The sequence below is a fragment of the Plutella xylostella genome, chromosome 22 (assembly GCF_932276165.1).
Source record: "Plutella xylostella chromosome 22, ilPluXylo3.1, whole genome shotgun sequence".
NCBI lineage: Eukaryota > Metazoa > Arthropoda > Insecta > Lepidoptera > Plutellidae > Plutella > Plutella xylostella.
The window spans coordinates 3166357-3187917 of record NC_064002.1 but is presented as its reverse complement, the minus strand read 5'-3'; the positions used below and the strand labels follow the sequence as shown (position 1 = coordinate 3187917).

The window sequence follows — 21561 nt, the reverse complement described above, 5'->3', positions numbered from 1 at the left end:
AATTTGCCTGTGGGATCGGAGTCTCTTATACTAAACAAAATACTTTTTTATGTTTTAGGTATTGTTATACATAATTGGTAATATCACAACAAATAATAAAATTATAATCTGAGGTGAACTTGTATCAAGGTAAGTTAAGCAAAAAATATTTTTTTAATTTAGTTTTAAATTTAGATAACATAGGCTCTTGTCGTATATCCTGAGGTAAACTATTTAGTAGGTACGGTATTCTTTTTTTTAGAGTTCTATCACCATAATAATTATTAACTTTAGGTACCTCAAATTTACCCTCAGATATAGACCTTGTGCCGTGTTTATGGGTAATGGGATGAAGGTAATTATTACAGGTTTTATAATTGTGAATGGCTAATAGATATTTAAATTTAACAGTGACTGGCAGAATTTTACATATTTTATACAGTTTTTTATAATTATCTTTACATTCTAACTTGGTTTTTGTATTAACTAGTAGCTTTAAAAATCGAGTCTGCAATGTTTCTAGTTTATCTAAGTAGGTTTTAAACGTTAGCCCATAACAATCAAGAGCATAATCTAAGATTGAATCGACTAAAGCAAAGTATAAACATTTTAACGTGCTAATAGGAACTTTATAACTTAAATGATAAAATTTACCTAATAATATCCTTAATTTATCGCTAATATATTCTATATGTTGAGACCATGAGAAATTATTATCAATCTTTACACCAAGGTAGGTTACACAATCTACTCTTTCTATTGGTTTACATTGACAATTAACCAAATTATTGTGGAGGCAGGAATAACTATGTGTTACTAAAGGTGGAGGTGATTCATTCAGATTTAAGTGAGGCGAGTGTAATATTAAAAGTTTAGTTTTGTCAGCGTTCAAGACGATGCCATTATCATGGGACCATCTTACGACAGCATCGATATCGTTTTGGATAGAGTAACAAGTGTCTGTGAGATTAAAGCCAGCACGTAATGTGCACAAGTCATCAGCAAACATATAAGCTGAACTATAATTTAGGGCCCCGCATAAGCTATTGACGTGCATGAGATAGCAGAGTGGGCCGCACCCGGAGCCCTGCGGCACTCCGCTGCGCACCAATGACCAACTGACATTTTAAAGGAGAACACGACCAAATCGAAAAGTATTTTTTTAGGGTAGGTGGACTTATGGCAGTTTGATACTAATCTTATACTAATGAAATAGTAATTCAAACATTTTGTATGACCCAATGACGAAGGAATAAGTGTGACCCCCTTATTCATACTTCAACAAAGCATGAAGGTGCTGTGCACAATCCTGCGAGGATTATTGTAGTATCTTTAAGCTTGTTTTTTTTATGTATTAATTCATACCTTTCAATAAATAAAAAATGTTTTTATTCTGCGAATAAGGTTATAACTTTTAACAATCTGTCATTTCAATTTGACGTTTAGTTACTGCTGTCAAATGTCAATGTCAAAATTAACAAATATGTCAATTTATATTTGAAAATCGGTGATTCGGTGAAATTTTGCTATTGTTTCGTGAAATAAATTGTGTTTGCGTTTGCTTGCTCACCTTAGAAACCGATAGCTGTGTGTATTTTCCATACCTACCGTTATATCGCACTGTTTCCTAAATTTCCCGTTCTAGAGCAAGTAAGAAGTTAGAAATATGGCTAATGATCCAGAAAGATTCGACTCAATGCTTCTAGCTATGGCTCAGCAGCATGAAGGAGGTGTGAAAGATGTAAGTACCTATTTAAAACTTAATGTTACTTTGTTTTACTCTCGACTTTCTGATGTTACTATGAATTTTGGTTAGTTGTTCTACAAACAGTTAACCTAACCTAAAACATGTTCAAAACATGGTCAGGCGCTATGGTGACAAGAGAACATTTATTAACACATTGCGGTGCACAACATAGAAATACCTACATATGTAGGTACTTACTTAATATCTTTCTTGTCAATATCCAGCATTACATTGCTCTAAACATGTCCAACATGGTGGTGTAGAACACCCATTGTGTGACCTGTACACTGATCTTAGAGTTCATTCACAGTCCATCCATTTTTCAGGATATTTTGTTATGTTTTTGTCAGTACAATTAATTTGTTGTTTCCACATCTGTCTTAAAGACTGTCTGTTTCTAAAACTGTTCATTATAATCTATTTGTATAGGTATGTTAGTTTTAATTAGCTAGTAGGTACTTCAATGCTCTAAACCCTCTTGAGACCTTTGGCTGACAATATTTTATCATCAGTGGTGTAACTTGGTTTTGTGTTTCTACATTAGTGCCTACTATTTCATTTACAAATAAGAGCAAGCTAATATGGTACGGTATCTGACAGTCGGGTTGCCCACTTACCCGACAACTCTCTCAGTACAAGCTTGCTTGTGTTGGGGTCCACCAACCTGCACTAGGCCAGCATGGTGGACTAGGCCTAAAACCCTTCCGTCATTGGAAGAAGACCCGTGCCCCAGCAGTGGCGACATTATGGGTTGTGATGTAGAGAATATGGCTTCCTATTTTGGGCTTTTGTGTGGTCATTTCGGTTCAACTCTTGTACCTAGACAACATTTTCACATTCCTATTTACAGCACTGTTATCACATTATTATATTCCTATTTTCGTAATTTATTGTATTATGCTGCTGGGCAATGGTGTCTCCCTTTAAGATCCACATTTTATTTTTATTTTTCAGCTCCTGAATACTATAGTGAGCTTCCTGTCAAGGAAGACTGACTTCTTCACTGGAGGAAAGGAGGGAGATTGGGAGAAGGTAAATTTAATTATTTATTTAATAGTATTTTGCCCATATTTTTTAAACTTAAATACTTAACTGCTCATAATAATATGTTGAGCATTATGAAGTAATTCATAACCCTTTCTTATAATAGGTTAACTAGGTTTTTTGCCACACCACTACAGTATGAATAAATTACAGATGGAAGCTCCCATACAACTTTTTGTCTTGTGGGTTAGTTTGGTATGTTACACTTTAGGAATATTATTGAATAACAAGGAGAATAACATTTGTTTCAAATTCCAGATGGTCAAGGATACATTTTATAAACACGCCAAGAAGGCCAAAGAGGAAGCTGACAAGATAAAGAAGGAGAAAGAAGAAGCAGAGAAACGTCTGAAAGAGATCCGTCAGAAGAAAGAACAGGAACGACTGGCGCAAGACTTTGAGCCCGCCTCAGTCACCGAGATCACTGACCAGGAAGCTGAGAAGTTGCAAGAAGTAATTGAACGAGAGAAGACGAAAAGTATGTTATTTCAGTTTTATCTATTCTGCTGAGTAAAACAAAAATCTAGAAGGAAAGTCTCAGAACTAAATTTATGACTTTGTACCTTTGTTTTGACAAGTTAGAAGATAAGCATATTAAAAGTCGTCACCCTGACCCCTGAGCTAGGGAAAACAAGGGGGTTTTATGTGTAAACTAATCCAAACAAAATTACATACCACCTACTACTGCAACACTTTCCTTCTAGAATTCTTTAAAGTCATTTATCTTTTAGGTTATGAGGGCTCCTTGAAAATTTAAATACCTACAGTTGCTTGTACAGTAATAGAGAGAAATATTGAGTGTATCTTTCCATTTTACCTTTAAAATGAAGTGCTTTGTTGGAATAACAAGTCTCAATATTCCTGGTCATCGGTCATGGGTTAAAATAAAATACCTACACACTATAAGTATGATTGCTAAATCCAGGTCCCGAGGTCGGCAGCGGCGACGGTGCCTCAGGTTCAGCAGAAGACGACCTGCCTCCAGAGGACGATGACCCCAAGGAGAAGGGAAAGCTGAAACCGAATTCTGGCAACGGGTGCGACCTCGAGAACTACAAGTGGACACAGACTCTGGAGGAAGTGGATGTGAGTATGCATGAGCATGTTAAATTATTGAGTTATGTAAATGGTATATTAATCTCAGCTTCTGAAAGACCATTTAAAGTTATCAATAAGTATATTAGAAGGTAACAGTTTAAGATATGTCTCATTCTACATTAAAGCAGCTAGATTGCTTACAATTTATCACTACCTGAGTCGATGATCTTTCGATCAGTAGAAACACTATGCCGCTCCTCTATTGAAAAGGAATGCACTTTACAAACCTAATGGCCATGGTAGGTTTTCAGGAGACGTGCATAAATTTTCTGGATGCTGCCAAATTTGGCAAGGTTCATACAGTAAATGTAAATTAGCATGGTGCAGGAGAGTCATCAATCATCATCTAGCATTAAACAAACCCTTCTTTCATTGGAATTGGATTCCCGTGCCCGAACAGTGGGGATGTGATTGGTTGTGATGATGATTTTAGCTGTATTTGAATCGGTACAAAACATTTTACTACGCTATTTTGGTGTGTGCAAAAAAAAGGAAAAAACAGTGTGTTGTTTTCGAATATTTTTAATTGTGTGTTTGATTATCACAGTTTTCTCCACTAACTAACAAAAAGCTTAAACTGAACAGCAAAATATAATGCATGAGATATAAACAAATTGAAGTAAGTACTTATCTAAATTTAAGTATGAATTCATTAAATACAAACCTCTTAGCTTTATGATTTTGTACATTTCTTATAATTAATGTAAATAATTATGCATAAAAATAACCTTGTAGAACTGGCCTATAAGGACATTATGCTATGTTTACACTGGGAAACCAAGTATTGTGTAAATATTTTATACTGGAGTGCATTCAAGATCGTTTTGAGAGATTTTATTTTACTTACACAAGTTTGATGGTAAGGTAATGATCACCATTAAATATTTTCATTCAATGCAACTTAATCAATGCAATCATAATGACGACTTGATGTTTTCACTCATTATTAACTCTTATCGATTTTTGTATTTGTAAGGTTACTAATCTAATACTTATGTACCTAAGTACATAATTATTGTCTAAGATAGAATACCTACGTAGGTAGTAAAGCTGAAAAACTAATATGTTTTCTAAAAATAAACAATCGGAATACCTAATCAAAATTTAATTTACTAATAAATTAAAATTACCTAACTATACTTTGCTAAAATCTAAACGGAATATTTTGTAATATCTGTAAGTGATTTCAACCAAATGAAATTACCTACAAATATTGGGTCGCACCAATAAGTAATTTTGAAAGTAACATAAAATTACAAACTTATTCTGAGTACTATACTATAATACCCGGGATAAATAGAAGGTAATGGACCCAGTGTATACCGCGACAGTGGTACTTAACATTACTGACATTGTCTAAATTAATACTTTCACCGCAGTTAAACATAAAAAACCAGTATTAATTAGAAAATTCTTATGTCTGCGCAGGAGTCGCCATGTCTTCAGGAGTACTTGTAGATCCCTGTCTCCTTGCGCATACGCACTGTAAAACAAACAAAAAAAACTATTAAGCCAACAGTATTATTAATAAATACATATGTAGGGACATCTCACACGCGGCCATCCGACCCTGAACTAGGCAGAGCCTGTATATGGGTATCGGACAACTAATATATGAATACCCAAGACCCGAGTACAAATATCTGTCTATAACAAATATCTGCCTGTCGGGAACCGAACCCGGGACCTTTAGCATTGCAATCAGGTTCGCCAACCTTAACCATTACACCATTCGTTAAAATTAATGGTCGAGTAAATACTCAATTAGGTAGAACAACCGTTGATTAAATACTAATTGTGATTGTGTATGAACCGTTCCATAATTTGGCCCGTTATATCAAGGTGCCTATTACTGGAGCGCTTGTTATGCGGTCAATCGATTATCTGGATCGCTATAAAATTGCCAGTAGCCGGCGAGTGATGCAAGACATTGTCTACAAACGCCCTCAGGTCTAAACGTAACTTTTAGTTAGAACAACAAAGATTCATACATATTCTCACAAATCCCCTAAGCCCTGAGGATAGCATGTTCAGTAAGTGAGCCAACTACTTTTCCTTATAATGATACCTACATCACGAGAACAAGAGAAAAAGGTCTAGAATATTCAATGAACTTACTCTCAACAAAGCATATCGCAGCGAGGATGCACGCGGAAAACAATATCGTCATCGACACGACCAGCACCGTGATCTGGTGAGAGTGACTGCAGCAGCAGGCGCGGGGCTCCTTGCCGGGCCTCGTCCTCGTGAACCCGTTCACCACCGTGAAGTGCGTCGAGCTGGCCACCGACACCGCGTCCTGGCCAGCCCCGCTGCCCAGCTTGACCCCCGTCCAGAAGGAATCTGTAGGGTCCCGCGATTCTTCCGGAATTGCCACCACGGCTTCTGACAAAGACCGCTGCTTTCTACCAAAGCTTCCTAGCTTCGATTGGTACGGCGATCGGTCCTCTTGAATGGGATGCCTTCCGCTCATTCGCGCTAGGTGTGCCGCGCTCAGCAACAGCGATCCTGATGACACGCTCTGTAATGAACACGTTACAAGTTTAAGGACGTATGAAAGTAAATCGAATGTTGTTTCGACGGGAAGTCGTTTCATGCTATGATATTTATTATTGCGCACGCGCATTAAGCTCCGGCCCGTCAGCGTCATTACGACATTAGTGAACTTTGTGAGCCAATACTTTTACTGTAAAGGTCATTCGTTTGCTTTGTATCTAAAGTAATGCCATTATCGGTTCACAAAGGATGCAAACTTAATTTCGGATAATTTACTTGCGAACAAAACGATGACTTCATTGGTATCCGTAATGGCGGTGTTCATCAATTTAGTAGATTGGCAGATGTTGGGCTGGTTGATTAAATGGTGTTGTTAAAGTGTTGATTGGTACATGTAGATCCTGTTTCGGATAAGATGACGAGAGGCGGTGTCAATCGATTGTTGACCCCACCGATATCAGAATTGCTCAATCTCGTCGCAAAAACAGCATAAATTGCCATCAAGAATGGCGTGTGACTAATGTAGGACTTTTTGCTGCAAACACGTACAGGCTGAGCGTTGCTCCAAAACCTACTTCGGGGTCTGTTATGGCAAATCTGCTCGGTTCTAGTTCTGTTGCTAAGAGTTTATTAATTAAGCAACATGATTAATTTAGTCATAGGCGTGGGCAGTATGCTATAAGTGCAGATTGCCCAAAAACTGGTCACATGACATATAACACTTAAGCAATTAGCCAAGACCACCTGTCTGATGGACTTTTTGCTTTACTTGCTAACTTTTTGCCATTGAAAGCACGAAAAACATTACACGTGAATTCGACCACTTTTTTCCCATCTGAGATTTATCTATCCGATACGGATCTAGAGAACATTGAGGTTTACAAAGCTGACGGTCTGATAAATCACCAGCCGCCGGGCATGTTAATGCGATTGAACATACAGGCTTGAAATTTGGACGACAGCTTTTTTCTTCACCTGTCAATCGCTAAGGTTCTGTCTACTGGCAACTGGGGGACCTACAAATGGCTATTAGTGCAGTAGCACGCTGAAAAAGATATTGTAGAGCAGGGTTATTGGATCGGGAATAAAAAATGGATCGCAGTAAGAACCAAGGAATACGATGTGACATGAGAAACTGAAGTAGAACGACCCTTTATAGTCGTATGACGGTATAAGCAAATAACAGATGAACTTACATGCGTACTATGATTACTGGAGGAGCCCTGGCTGGACGCCGAGCCGCCCCGGGAGCGGGAGTCGGCCACGCTGCCCGCCGCGCTGCTGCCTGACAGCGACGGCCGGGGGATGTGCCACTCCGGCGTGGCTATCTGGAAACAAGTGACTGTTGAACTTGTGATTCTAAGCAAGGCAGTGACAACCCTAGCTAAAACAAATCACTGTTGAAGTTCTACTTCTTAGCGAGTTGGTGACAACCCTAGCTATAACTTGGTTTGGCTGTGTTTGTCATTGTCGTGGTGAAAGGATTCAAAATTCAAATATTTTTTTTTATCATTGGTTACTCTTCTCACCATTGGAAGATATTGTGGAACAGGGTCTAACAATGGAAATAAATAACATTGGAGTACAGCTAGCGGTCGGTGCCTTTCATCTAAAGGATTCACCTAAAGTTAAATTCAACTGATCTGCCTCATTCCTACGCCGCCGTTGCATCCTTATTTACAGAGATTGAAATAAACATTTTGTCTAGTTTGCAAAACTTAAACATGAGATGCGGAAAAAACAGATGTTCGCAGCTTCTGTGCTACCTACATTATTTGTTTAAGCCGTTCAATCGTGTTCGTATGTGTTCGATGCATAATGTATGAGATGTGCTATAGGTGTTTGATGAAGGATTTTCTCCGCGTCAGCTGTGACTCGACAATCTAATCATTTAATGAATATCCTTATTCTATTTGAATGCAAGGACAGCGGGTAGATAGTAAGCTTCCTAGACTGAGGCACTAGAACTTTTTGATTATGAATCAAAACTTATTGGGTTAGAGATGTGTGAGTCAGCGTTTCTGATATGACATCGCGACGCCTCTCAGTCTGATCGAATCTACTACAAATAATTATTTTATGTATGCAACATAGCATCGCATGTTGTGATCTTATCTTACACATGATTCTGAGCTTAGGTAATTAGATTTTACTTCAACTAACAAACTTGCAAATTTAATACACATTATTAATCATAATACTTCAGTTAATGAACGCATCCGAGTTGATATTTTTTTGCGGGATATTTTTGGCTAGCACGTTTTTGTGCCTTAGCAATTAATTCAATTACATTTATAAATTGTGTCTACTCTAGCCAGGTAGACACATCATCCTTACTTACATAGTTTATAATGCAGACGAGTTTTTATGTACCTAGGAACAGATTTGGCTTTTGAAGTCATTATTAATTATAAAATTGAACTAATTATATGTTAAAACCAAATTTTTCAGTATACCTAATAAAAACTCAAGTTATCAAAAAGTTAATGGAATGTTGATAATGGCATTAATGTATCTGCTCGAAGTCGTATTAAAATTAACCTTCACAGTTGTGATTAATCCCAAACAATGTAGGTACGTGTTAAATTTTAAAATGTGTGTCAATTATGAATGTCGTTTTAAAACATTGTTTAATGTTTTGTCTCGTACCTACCTCATGGGACTTTAAAAGTATGTTGGCCCGTTTTATGGATAACATAAAGTAGGTTCCTTATTGTCGATATGTTACAACTACATACTAGACATTTATATATAGTTTATTATATCATTATTTTCAATTAAAACATCAGGACAAAGATACAATACAAAACTACATATATCTTTTATGAGTCAAACATGATTTTAGTATCAATTCACAATTTAATGTCAGTGTCCCTCTTAGATAATTTTATACTTGTTTAATGGAAGTCTTTCGAAATAATGTTCTTCGCAATTGGAAGCCTATTTGTAGACCTGTTCTATGTGACCTTTTCTGAGTACGGTTTCCACCGCTGCGTCGTTTGATGGCACTCGTTTCAACTCGGAGCTGAAATTAACATCATCCGAACATAGCCGTGGAGGACAATAATTAAACTTAACTTGAGTCTTTAAATGAGACTCGTTACATACAAAAATCATGAGCATTGAAATCTACATCATTAGCATTTAAGGCTGCGGTAGGCTCGTGCGGTATCTTGTGCTCAATCTTAGTTTTCCTTGAATCTGCTTCTTGGACGTCTCAGAATGCGTCTTATCATTTTAGCCGTAGTCATTAAATGCTATTGTCGGTTTCATCAATTACATTTTCGGGTCAAGTTTTGTTCGGTGTTCGATTGATTTTGTCAGATACGGTGTTCAAGGTTCGCGTTCTCTTTATTTGCGGTCTCGTAGCGTCGGCCTCCGAACTATAAATCTATGTTTCGCTTTCGGCTACAGCCGCTATTCCTCCTGTGTTTATTTGATAACATGATGGATAGGCATTTAAGTCAATATCATGCATTTCTTCAAAGATTTGGCAAGGCCGCTGCTGTTTGTGTCGGGCCGCAGTTTCGACATGCTATTGTTATTAAAATTAGCTGGCCATGTTCTTTTTCTTAAAGTTGACGTGAAATAAATGTTAAAACCTTGTACCGTTTCGGGTAAAGGTAAACAGTGTTTAATTGTTTGTAGCTGGTGGTGCCGCATCGTGCTGCTGATCGGTTTTTATAGCCAGTAGTGCCTGCATTGGTTTCGATCGCGAGTTGCAAAATGTTTGCCAATAGTAAGAACCGGTTGTCTGTCGCGGGTGTTACGGTATGCGTCGGCGCCGGGACCTCACAATGTATATCGTTCATGCTCTCAAATACTTTCGCTCTTTGTCAGATAAATTCATCGAGCAGCTTAGTCACGCATTAGATTACAATTTTGGTTTTCTTATCCAGATCAAACTGATAAGCCATTTTATAACTGACATTGCCATGCATGCAATTCATATCTGTGGTCACGATTTTTACAACATGACAGGTAATTTCAGGCCGTATTAGTAAAATGCGTTAGGTCATTTCTCTTTATGTTCGTTTTCGGTCATGCATAATATGCATATCTAAATAGAACAATGCCAGTTGTTTTTGTATGTCCACACTTATGTATGGAACAGAGAAGTGCAAATGTCACAAAACATTACATCAGTGACACACGGAAGATAGTTGGAGCATATTTTAACTTATCGCATTTCGTTGCGGCTTCTGTGGTTTTACTATTATCCGTTGGAAGTTTATTTACGTATCGTTGAAGCTTGGTGGTTTACAGACACTTTTTTTTGGGAAAATATACGCACTTCCTGAATCACGTTGACCTAAAATAGACCTATACTGTTATCTATGAAGCATTTTCATTTCATGGATTACGTTGGCGCTTTCAGCTATTGTTTAAATAATGCAAAAGCGCACGCTTGCGGAAATGGCTTGAGATATCTATCGAGAAGTAGATATTAATTCGTACCCACGTAGAAGTGCTGTCGCATTGTCCGCTAATAATTTAATATGTATTTAGAGATACCTAGTTATTATTAGGTATTACAACGTAATCACGTGTAACACCTGTCGCTGAGACACGGATACATATGTGTACCTACGTCCTGGTGAATCACAGTTTTAATTACTGAGAGCACGTGGTAGGAGCACGTTTGTTTGTATACATCGATCTGTGAACTCGAGTATTGCATCGATTAATTAGTAACTGCATACATTGTGTGCCGATGCACGACCTACCCACACGTGGACCGCCCCTTGCAGTCGCATTTGCATTGAAGTACGAGCTGAGAGATGGAATTTGAAGATACTATTTCTGGGTTGCAAAACTAATCGCACAACTGATCGGGCCCCCCAGCAAAATTAGAATCAAGAGCTATCGGCTTTGGGTTAGACATCCATGGCCAACTTTGATAGAATTCCGCAAATCTTGCCTGCACAAAGAACAATTATAATTTATCTGGACAAAATATAAGCAATTTAACTCGTTTGCATACGTCTCTGTTTAACTTCAAAGATGTTGTGAAACCATCAGGTAGGTACGATATTTTTTGCAACATGCATACAGGCGGGCCAAAGCCACTCCTTCTTAGAGGTAGGTTCTCGCACATAAAATGTTGCAACCACTAGACGCCTTCTATTCAAACGCTGTATAGTAAATACAAGCACAGTCTAAAGTTGACAAAGTCTATATTTTGTAAGAAGCACTTGATGTACAACTTAGTAATTTAACGGCTCACTGAGCACGTGTTCTTGCACATGGTTATAAATAAGATATTCATATTAATACAACCAATAATGATGGAATAATAAATATTGATCAGATACAGATACATAAGAACGCATTTGTAAGTGCACGTTGTTGGAACTGCATAAAATATGATTTTGAAAACACGGTGGCTAGAATTGAGGAAAAATATATTTAACACTATTTACTGTTTACATGAGTATGTTAATCCATATATATTTCGATCTGTATACTGAGTCATTATTGTAACAACCGATCATTTTAAACTTTGGTCAAAGGTCCTAAAAATAATTTTCACGTTTATAATATGCATTTTATAGCTTTGGTTCAGAATGACCAACGTGATTTATTGAAACAGGCATGCGGAATGCGGCAGCCATGCATCTCCGCCCCATTCCCCGCGCCAGCAGTGATCATTGAACTAGAAACTAGAAGTGCATCGTTTCGTTTCACAATGTTCGGGTCTAACTAGTGACCATACCCGATGATCTAGTTGAGTAACCTGACGTAATTGATGAATCGCCAGAGGCGGCGGCTGCAGCGCACGCGCATAACGGGGCTTTGTTGACTCGCATCTCATTAGACCACGCACCGCAAACCTCACCGCCACTAACACGAAAGCTGTACATCATATTCGGAATCAAACGCAACACAAATTGCCGACACAATAAAAGATGTTACGACTGTGTCATCAAGAAAATTACACAAGAGCAATTTAGAGGATTATGCCTGTCCTAATGATGCGGATGTCAAACAAACAATTTAGCATAATAGGATTTTCTATTTAATGCAATCATTGTATGTAGAGAAGTTTTTTTAATCGGTATCTTTGGCGACGCACGCCCCCCTAGCTTTCATTATGCGGAACACTGCTCGCTACATTTACTACGATAATCTTTTAACGCCTCACTGAGGTGTTCTGTTTGGGACAAGAGAAAGTGTGCATAACATTCGTCTTGCCTTGCTCTTCTTGGAATACTTTCAGTTATTCATAATGCGAACCTTTACAATGTGTAACGGGGCCGAGACGCGAATCGTACTTTTGATTTCATGACAAATCATATCCCTGTCTCGCAATTATGAATTGCACAATGATACAGTTGAATGGAAGTGTTAAGACTTTGACAAATTGAATAATCATAATGGTGTACAAATTATACACTTGCATTACATACAACTTTATTTAATAAGACCTGGGTAATTCATATAAGGATAATACCATTATAGTGACCAAGATGTTGTGGGAGGAGCGGCGATCAATCGGTTGTTGCATGTGCTCTGTATTCTCGTATACAATGATTGACGTTAAACACCTGTTCAAGGGCCATGCACGCTTCTAACTACCCATTATCCACATTTAATCACTGGGAGATTGATTGAATGGGTTACGCCACTAAGTGATTTTTATTTCCCAAGAGGATAACGACACCTAACATACGTAAGTTGTGAGGCTTTGTCTCATGAAATATACATGTACATAACTATAAATAATAAAAGTTGGCAGTGTCAGCGATAACATCATCATCAGCAATATTAATGCGATGTGATGGACAGTTTGGCTGGATGAATAATTGTCGGCAGTCGTCGAGGCAGTGTTAGAAACGACAGGCATTGCATTAGTCTAAGACAAAACGGACACTATAGAGATGATAGGCAATAAATTCAAGTCTGAGGTGGAATGACAGCATCGAGCCGAGACGTGCTTTTGAGCGACCAATTATCATATTTTATAGGCGATTGCATGAGGACGACCGGCGCGCATAACTCATTGTTCACGCTGGTCACAGCATCGGCTTATGTACGTCCTTGAACTCAATTGGCTGTATTTGTGAAGCTAACAGGAATCGTGTCAATGTAAATCGGTATGGAATCAACAACGCCGCCGCTACTTGACAAACCTTGTGCCTTCATTCTTATTACAGTTTATTATCTATTAATTTATGCGTAGAATTCAATACATGACGCATTTATTACGAGAACCGAACAACGGATATATTGGAATAAAGACGTGCTCCACGTGCATTGGTTTTTTTATCAACAAGTAACTGTTATCCTTCGTTGTTCGAAGTTCAAAGATAAGTTTTCCGGAACATAATAACCGTGCGTGGAGATTTTAATTATTGGTAGTTGTTGGTTCCCTGGTCCATTGGATCATCTTCGGTCTCGAGTGGTTAAAAAAAACCGACCATGAGATAGGTTACTTATCCGGATTCCTCGTCCGCAGTACCTGATGATGTCACTTGCTGACATGAACTAACTACGATCATACTAATATACAGGTACATTGAGAATACATCGATATTTACCCAGTAAATAAATAAGTATTCCTAAGTAGAGCTCACTTATTAAGTATCAGATGAGTTACATCAAATACAGTCATGATAACTTAATAATTACACTTAAATACTGTATTTTGTGAAGGCCTTCAAATATTTGTTAAATGTACACTTTATTTCCCAATATGCTATAGTTTACCTTATGAAGTGCTTCCTAGCTTCCGAGTTATTTAGTCACATTTAGTGAATTGATTTGCAAACAGTTGCTAGTTCCCTTTTCGTATTTTGAATTTACTTAATAATGAGGTTATGTTTGTTTGAAGTGTTGTTTGCTTTTTTAAAATAAGATTAATCTCTTCTGACTTAATTTTATTATAATGTATTATTTAGGTACACCCGAGTTCGCATTGTTTTATCTTGAGTACGATCCGAGTTTGTCGTTTTTTTTTCAGCTTTATGCTTTAGTGCATTTTAATAAGTTATGCATATTTTTTATATTATAACAGGCATTTTTTTATCTTTTAGTAGGTACTTAACTTTGTGCTACTTAGTTGCAAACTTGCAACGGTTCTCTTAGTAGGCAAAGGTCATAAAATATGAACTCCCCAAATTCTTGCAAAATTACAGTAGGCAGGTACGTGTTTTCATCATTAAGTTGTGTCCTTGTTGAGACTTTGTACCGGTTTTCTTATGATTTTGAATATTTTGACCTCGTTTTCTGTAAGCATCAACATTAAAATGACAAACGGACTCTATACCAAGATAGTTCTGCTAGTTGTTTTTGAACAAAACGTAAAATACCCCTTTTGTTGGAATATTGGCTATTAAAAAACCTTCGGGAAAATCGCCACCCATTTTTGAAACCCACTTTAAAAATACGATTATTTACAGATTTTAACTAAAACCGAAAGATGTTGCAGATAGCAGTGTTAAATTTGTTTGCTCACGAGCATAGCAATATGTTGACACTTGACAGTAAGTAAATTGGATGACCTCTGCGGCGAGCGTCGTTAAACGGTGCGAAATATTTTATTTACCATGTATTTCGTAATGGGCAACTTGTTCTTGTTCATTGTCGATTCTATAAATACATCTAGGATAAAAAATACCCATGTGGGACAAAAATAACCTTCTGTACGAGTATAGCAATTTTCACGGTTTTGATTGTAATTAGTATAAACTTCTATCGATGTATGCTCGTATACTACAAAAGTTCATTGTTACATTGTTTGAAGGCGATTTCGCGTCTCTAATGTGACGTCACGAGGTACGTTTTGTCTCCGAGATCCGTCTCGGTTGGGAATTCCTTGAGTGTTGAATGGCTCTGGCTTCAGGATGTTGTCCGCTGCACGATCCGCTTCGGACACTTTAATGTCACCCGATCGATTAGTCTGCCTTTCGTTAGTTATGTCATGTAAAGATACATTTGCAACAATCGGCGGGTGATCAAGTGAAGTAATTGATTGTATTGTCTTGTCAGGTCGAATTGTCTTCAACTGCGGGGAGCATTCATTCTTCTCTTTATTAATGGCATATCTATCAACACCTTTTGATATTAAACATTTTAGTAACGTTGGAATATTTTAATGAAGCTTTTCAAAAACAAAATCTCACAGTCATCAGTAGGACCTTGAACTGGAGGATGTTACTATGTAAAATTTGACCTGCCCGTGCGTTGCGTTGTATAAATTTTATAAGTCACCAGCCGGTAAAGTATTGGATTTTATGGAATGTTATAAAACGATTTTAATGTGACAGTATTAATATACCGATAGATCTATGAAGATTGAAGTCGAAACCTGTGATGATAAATTGACTTGATTATAGCAATGTGAATCATAATTTAAAATCTCAATTAACCATACTTACTATCTACCGCTAGGGCTAGGACATGGTATGTTATATTAAATCCTTACCGTTTGAGTAGTCGTACTTAGCTCTTGGCAATTGAACTGACCTACTCATAATATAATTGCTTATGACATGTGGCCCAACGATGTCTTAAGCAATGGACTGGGTTGTGACGTAACATAAACATGCTTAGGGGGTCATTCCTACACTGCACGTGAGTACTGCTCATAAATACAATGGGGTTTGGATCATGAACTCTTTTCTTACCAAACTGACTCGTATTGACAACGTTTATTGCTTTATGCATTGTGTTGACATTATGTGTGTGACCCTTGCGATTTTAATACCTAAATAAATATCTTCTCATATACTTATTGATAGATTAGTATTATCTGTGCCCCCATAGCAACCCAAAATATCTAGTTCTCATATTACGGTTTCGCAAGTTTGTGTTTATTTGTGTGGGTATTACCTGCGGAAAACCCGCTTGTTTATCTTTTGACACAACGGCATATATGACTGTGGCAACGTTTTAATGGGGACCGCTTGGCAGAGAAAGATCTCTACGTCCTTGACTTCAATTATGGCATGTGGGTAGGGAACCGTACCTACAGAGAAAATTAAGATGCTTGCAAATTATTGCAATCCTTTAGACTTGTGATCTGTGATTGTTCAAAATTAGAGCGCGAAGAATTGACGAAATTTTAAATGCAAATAACATAGAGTATCTATTTTTATCCAACTAGTGAAGCATGTTAGAAAGTAGAGGTCAGTTGTTTGAGGTTAAACCACCTTTTGCTATGTTATTGTAACAGCTATCGATGTCAAATATGTATTGAAATTAACATGTTTATTTAGTTTATGCAACACATAAGGAGACCTTGAACCAGACATAGGATGTGAATTTGCATTAGTTTGTCATTGACACTATAAAATTTGCAAATGCCTTGAGTTTGAGGAAACATCCGAAATTTTTGCTATTCGCTCATGAATAAGTATACGTGCTACTGTTTCGGTTAATCTAATATTTGTTTATAATTGCTACTAATTATTAGATTGTTATTATGTTAATAAATTCATAATCATGTCATAACATAACATAAATAATGCACTTATAGTTCATACTGTTTCCCATAAAGAACAGTAGCGGAGGTTTCTGCTCTCATTTCAATTTCTTTGATTTTAAAATGTGTTTTCTTTACAACATTAAAATTTGTATTGTTAACTAAACCGGGATCAACACCCCCGTCCTACAGCTGGTGCAATATCTACAAAGCACAATGTAAGAGCCTGGAGCGCGCACGCCTCCAATCGTTTTATTTGCTGACCGGTTTCCGTTTGAATGCACCGAACCCGGTCTGGTGCCTGATGGCCAGGTCCGGGTGCCGTGAAATGTGAAGGCCGGCCATCGAGGGCGAGTCTATTCCGTCCCTAGCGGCCTACTCCCTCTACACAGACAAACTCACGGATCAAGGCTGCGCCAACTGCGACTCTATCGCCATCCATTAGAGTTAGCGATGGCCTAGCAAAACTCCTTGTAGGCACCGTCTCGGAGCAACTCCTGCGCCGATTACGTCCGCCTAACTTGAGACCTTGGAGCCGCCACTTTCCTGGCGGCGCCACTGTCTATGCAAATACGGCGTCGCGCCTTTCTGCACCTTAAGCTTCTTCAAGCTTTTCAATGTGGTCAGTAACTTCGTCGGGGTATACTCGCCCGAGTTCGTTGAGATTACGGTCTTTAAACTCGGTTAATTGCACGCCGCTGTTCTATATTTCTGTTTGGCATTGGGGTGTAAATGGTAATGGTGATGTGTTATTTTTTGTTTCGATCTCCACATAGAGTCTGTGTCTGGTGAATAATTTTCGCGTATCTATGTATCTTCACTTTCATTACGTGATGAGTATGAAGTAATAACTTTACAATGTTAATATTGACCTTTACAAACGTTAAAGTTAAGTAAAGTTTTATAGTTGCTCAAAAAATCGATGATCACGGTATTCCGTTTTAATTGAAACTGAAACTCTGCGCGATGTTACCACATAGTCGTGATTAACCTTTAAATTATCTCCTAAGATTTGAACGTTTGCGGAAATCCTGCCTTTTTTTGTCATAAAAATCCATTACATTAGCACGTTGCTAGGCATCTAACTTCTTGGATTAGTATACCGACGCGTTATGTAAAGTGCTTTTAAAATTTAATGATATACCTAAATGCATGAGCAATTAGTTTTTTTTGCAAAAGATGTTCTCGGTGCTGAGGAACCATTCAGAATCATTGTAAGATAATGGAAAGAGTTCAACCTAAATACATTGTTACAATACTCGATATTTATGTTAATAAGGTCCAACCGTCTGTTTTTGTGTGTCAACGACCATCCATGCATAGCTCGTGATTCTAATAATTCGTGAATTTGGAGAATCCGGGTACGATCCAGTTCTTAGCGCCATAAGCTGATCAATTAATTTAGTTTTTTTTATGAATACTGAAATTCTGATATTTTTAAAACAACATTCCCGCATAGATGTTTATAAGATGTGTAATCATTCCAATTTGGCTTTGTGAAGGTCTCATATTACATTATTATACATATTATCTAAATGTCAATGTAAAAAAGCTTAAAAATTATACTCTGTTATGCAGCTTCGTAAACTGTAACAGCTAAGTCTCGTTCTACCTCCACAATGGTAACAAATACCTATCATCCTTTCGGCTCCACCGATTTTGATAAAACTCTAAAAACTCCCCAATTGAGTCGTCACTCCCACCCCATTCTTGTTAAAAAACAAGCCTGTAAGTACACACTTCAAACTTAGAAGAACTTCTCTCTTTTCAACTATGGGTTAATAAACTATCAATTTAAGATCGAGATCAAAGCTCTATGTATCGTAAACAAACACAATAAGCGATATGCTAATCCGCTCAGCTGATCCGGCGGCTCGATTGTATTATTCGGCAAACTCACCGGGCTCGGGATGTTCATTGTCTCTGGCACTTCCACGGTTCTTATTGTTTACTTTAATTGCCTGCTCACTTGTTACGTCACTGAACACTGCATTCACTGGGTCCTCATGACTAGAGTTGTGTGTTGCTTCTCTCGCCCTCTCCGTGGCCGTCGCGGTTAGATCGCGCGTGGTCCGATCGGCAAAGCGACTAGAGGCGTACTGAACGTGTTGCAACACTCCCCAAGGCTTATATATATAAAGTTGCACCTCGGCGTTCTCAGCTGGCGTCTGCAGCGTTGCATTTGCGAAAAGTTGGTGCAGAAAGAAATGCAGAATTGGGCGCCTGCAGATTTAGGTCGAGACAATGACAGTGGTGGTTTGGGAATGAATCATGCGTATTGATGCAAGTGTTTATGTATTGAAATATTGGTGATACATATTACGTTATTCCGTAGAAACCAGTAAAAGGAAATAGCTAATAAAGATACAAACTGTATCAAAGAAAGCTGCATATATCATAATGAGTGCAATGTACTTATTGGAGATGCTCCTGCTTCGTGAGATAATGACCGAATGAATGCTATTGTAAATTTGATACCTTATTAGTTTTAATAAAGTAAACCTTGGTGGTGTATCATCATTAACATAATGCTCAATAATCAAGGTGGTATTCCACTGAGATAAGAAGTAGCTACTAGCTACTTGTAGTCTCCATTGGATGTACTGTGTACTATTTATTGTCCTTAAAATTTAGCTTGATGAATGTGGCTTAATATTGTTACATACATATTATAAAAGCTCCATGGATCGCGTGGTTTGTCTATTGTGGACCCGGCTATTCTATGTCAGAAGCAGTTGAAATAATAACTGTATACTGTATTACATCGATTTTAATGCAAAAATATACAAAATAGAGAGTTTTAGAGATCTTTATAGTTCCGTAAATATTAAAAATAACTTCGCAATCGCATATACCGCTTACATCACTGTTTATTTAATCTTTATGCGGCTTCAAGCAAATAATGTATTAGATTGGAACCCATTCGGTATGACTATGACTATACGCGCGGTTTGCCATATTTACCGAAGCGTTACAGTGAGAAAAGTGTATTCTGTCCTTAGTTTTATTTCTACAAATCGTAAAAAGAATCGCGTTTATAATTCTCTACCAATGCTCTACCAAAATCGGTGTCAAGCTGATCCAATATCTAAGTACATAACTCATATTTATTTCCCACAGAGCGTTACGTTAGAAAGAAACCCTTTAAGTACCTACGCTAAGTAGATATTTATCCACGCTTTCGGCTTGGAACTAATTATTATTGCCATTGGGCCCTTCCGAATACGTGCATTGCAAATTGGTTGTAGAATACGATATTTGTTGCTAAGTATACATAATTTAGAAAGAAGAATTCTAAATTGATGTTTACAAAATAAATTATCATCATCATAAGTCTGTATCATCAACAGATCGACCATTTGTTCTACCTAGACCCTTTATAAGAATACGGAAAAGTACACTCACGTGCTATGAAAAAGTTCCACCTGCATATGACGTTTCACAATATATTATGTACTGAAACTTTGTCATTGCTTGTGAGTCTAGTTCAAGCTAGAGTTATTATGATACAGGTGCTTGCAAATCCACAGCCCATGGGCGAAGAAGGCACAATATTATTACCTGGTAATAGTAATTAATTATCGGCATAAGGATGTTTCTGTAAGCAAACTGAACCCGTTTGGTGCATTAACGGTCTGTGCCCCCGAATTCGGGGACTTTGCCCTGCATCACAACATTTAATGGGGGACCTACATGGCATTGAACTCAATAATCTTACAGGTGTTTAAATTATGAGCTTTTACATATGTAATTAAAATGTGTAAAAATACGAAAAGACAAAAAAAAACATAATATTTAATTCAATAAACACATAGTACAAATTACAATACTAAAAACCATACAAATGCGAAATCATTGATGGCAGCTCCCGTATCTGGCAACCCAGGGAGAGATAAATTTGTCGACAGCCTTAAAACAGTGTTCTGTAATAATTAATCATGCAGTGAGGCATGTTCAGTAGCGAGCAACGTGAATTTTGTAGAAAATTGTTTAAAGATGATATCACCAGCACCAAAACAACATAATTATTATAGGTCATAGATGTTACCAGTGGTGCTCGTGACTCAAGGGCTAAGAATTCCAGACGTAATTCTGTAGACCTTCATACTGGTGTATGCTATAAACCCTTCTCATAATACGAAATACATTATGCGAATGCAGTTCGGTAATAAATGGCTCAGGATTCGTATCATCAATAATTTCTGAGAAGTCACGGCTAACTTCTTTGTGCATAAACTTTATATCCTCAGTAAACAGGCTCTATCATTAACAATCTAAATTATTCACATCAAAATAGATGATCTTGTAAAATATGCACTTAAGTTAATAGGAATTTGGATTTCATTTATATTGTCATATGATACCGTTTAAATATTTGTCCGGGTATTCGGATGAGTGTGTAAATAGGTGTCATCATCGGGAGTATGAGCGATTGCATTGAGAGGCTGCGTGTGCGGCGGCAGGAAAACTTTTATAATTTGTGATACAGTAGCTGTGTCACGTTGCGGAGGGTTCCCATGACGTGTGCCGCTGACCGTCGCGGATTGAGCAACACCACGCGAGGACACCGCCGCCGTACACGGAATACCATTATTTATTGTTACCGAGCTGATGGCCGGAGCTCAGATTGTATGATACACCTCATCGCCTTTTATGTCATAAATGGCTGCGTTTGTAGGTGGAGGATACGCTGCATGCAGTTGCAGTGTCTTGTTTCGTTTCGACTGCTCGGCTTGCATGATGTAATGTGGTGAATACGTGAATTCACGTA

General features: G+C 37.7%; 2 protein-coding genes across 2 annotated transcripts in view; one reads left to right on the top strand and one right to left on the bottom strand.

The window, feature by feature from the left end:
• Positions 1 to 1463: 1463 nt before the first annotated feature.
• The window catches only part of LOC105384153 (nuclear migration protein nudC), a 33279-nt gene continuing 13181 nt past the window's right edge, over positions 1464 to 21561 (top strand). Inside the window, exons 1-4 of the mRNA XM_038122559.2 lie at positions 1464 to 1720; positions 2681 to 2758; positions 3029 to 3248; positions 3696 to 3856. Of these exons, the coding sequence (XP_037978487.2) occupies positions 1646 to 1720; positions 2681 to 2758; positions 3029 to 3248; positions 3696 to 3856 (534 nt within the window). The 5' untranslated portion in view covers positions 1464 to 1645. The remainder of the gene's footprint in view (positions 1721 to 2680; positions 2759 to 3028; positions 3249 to 3695; positions 3857 to 21561) is intronic.
• On the bottom strand, positions 4375 to 18929 carry LOC105384152. Its single transcript, XM_011554344.3, has 4 exons — positions 18691 to 18929; positions 7561 to 7692; positions 5987 to 6389; positions 4375 to 5351 (listed from the first exon to the last, which is right to left on the bottom strand). The coding sequence occupies exons 1-4, from the start codon at positions 18706 to 18708 to the stop codon at positions 5311 to 5313; spliced, it is 594 nt and encodes a 197-aa protein (XP_011552646.1). The 5' UTR covers positions 18709 to 18929; the 3' UTR covers positions 4375 to 5310.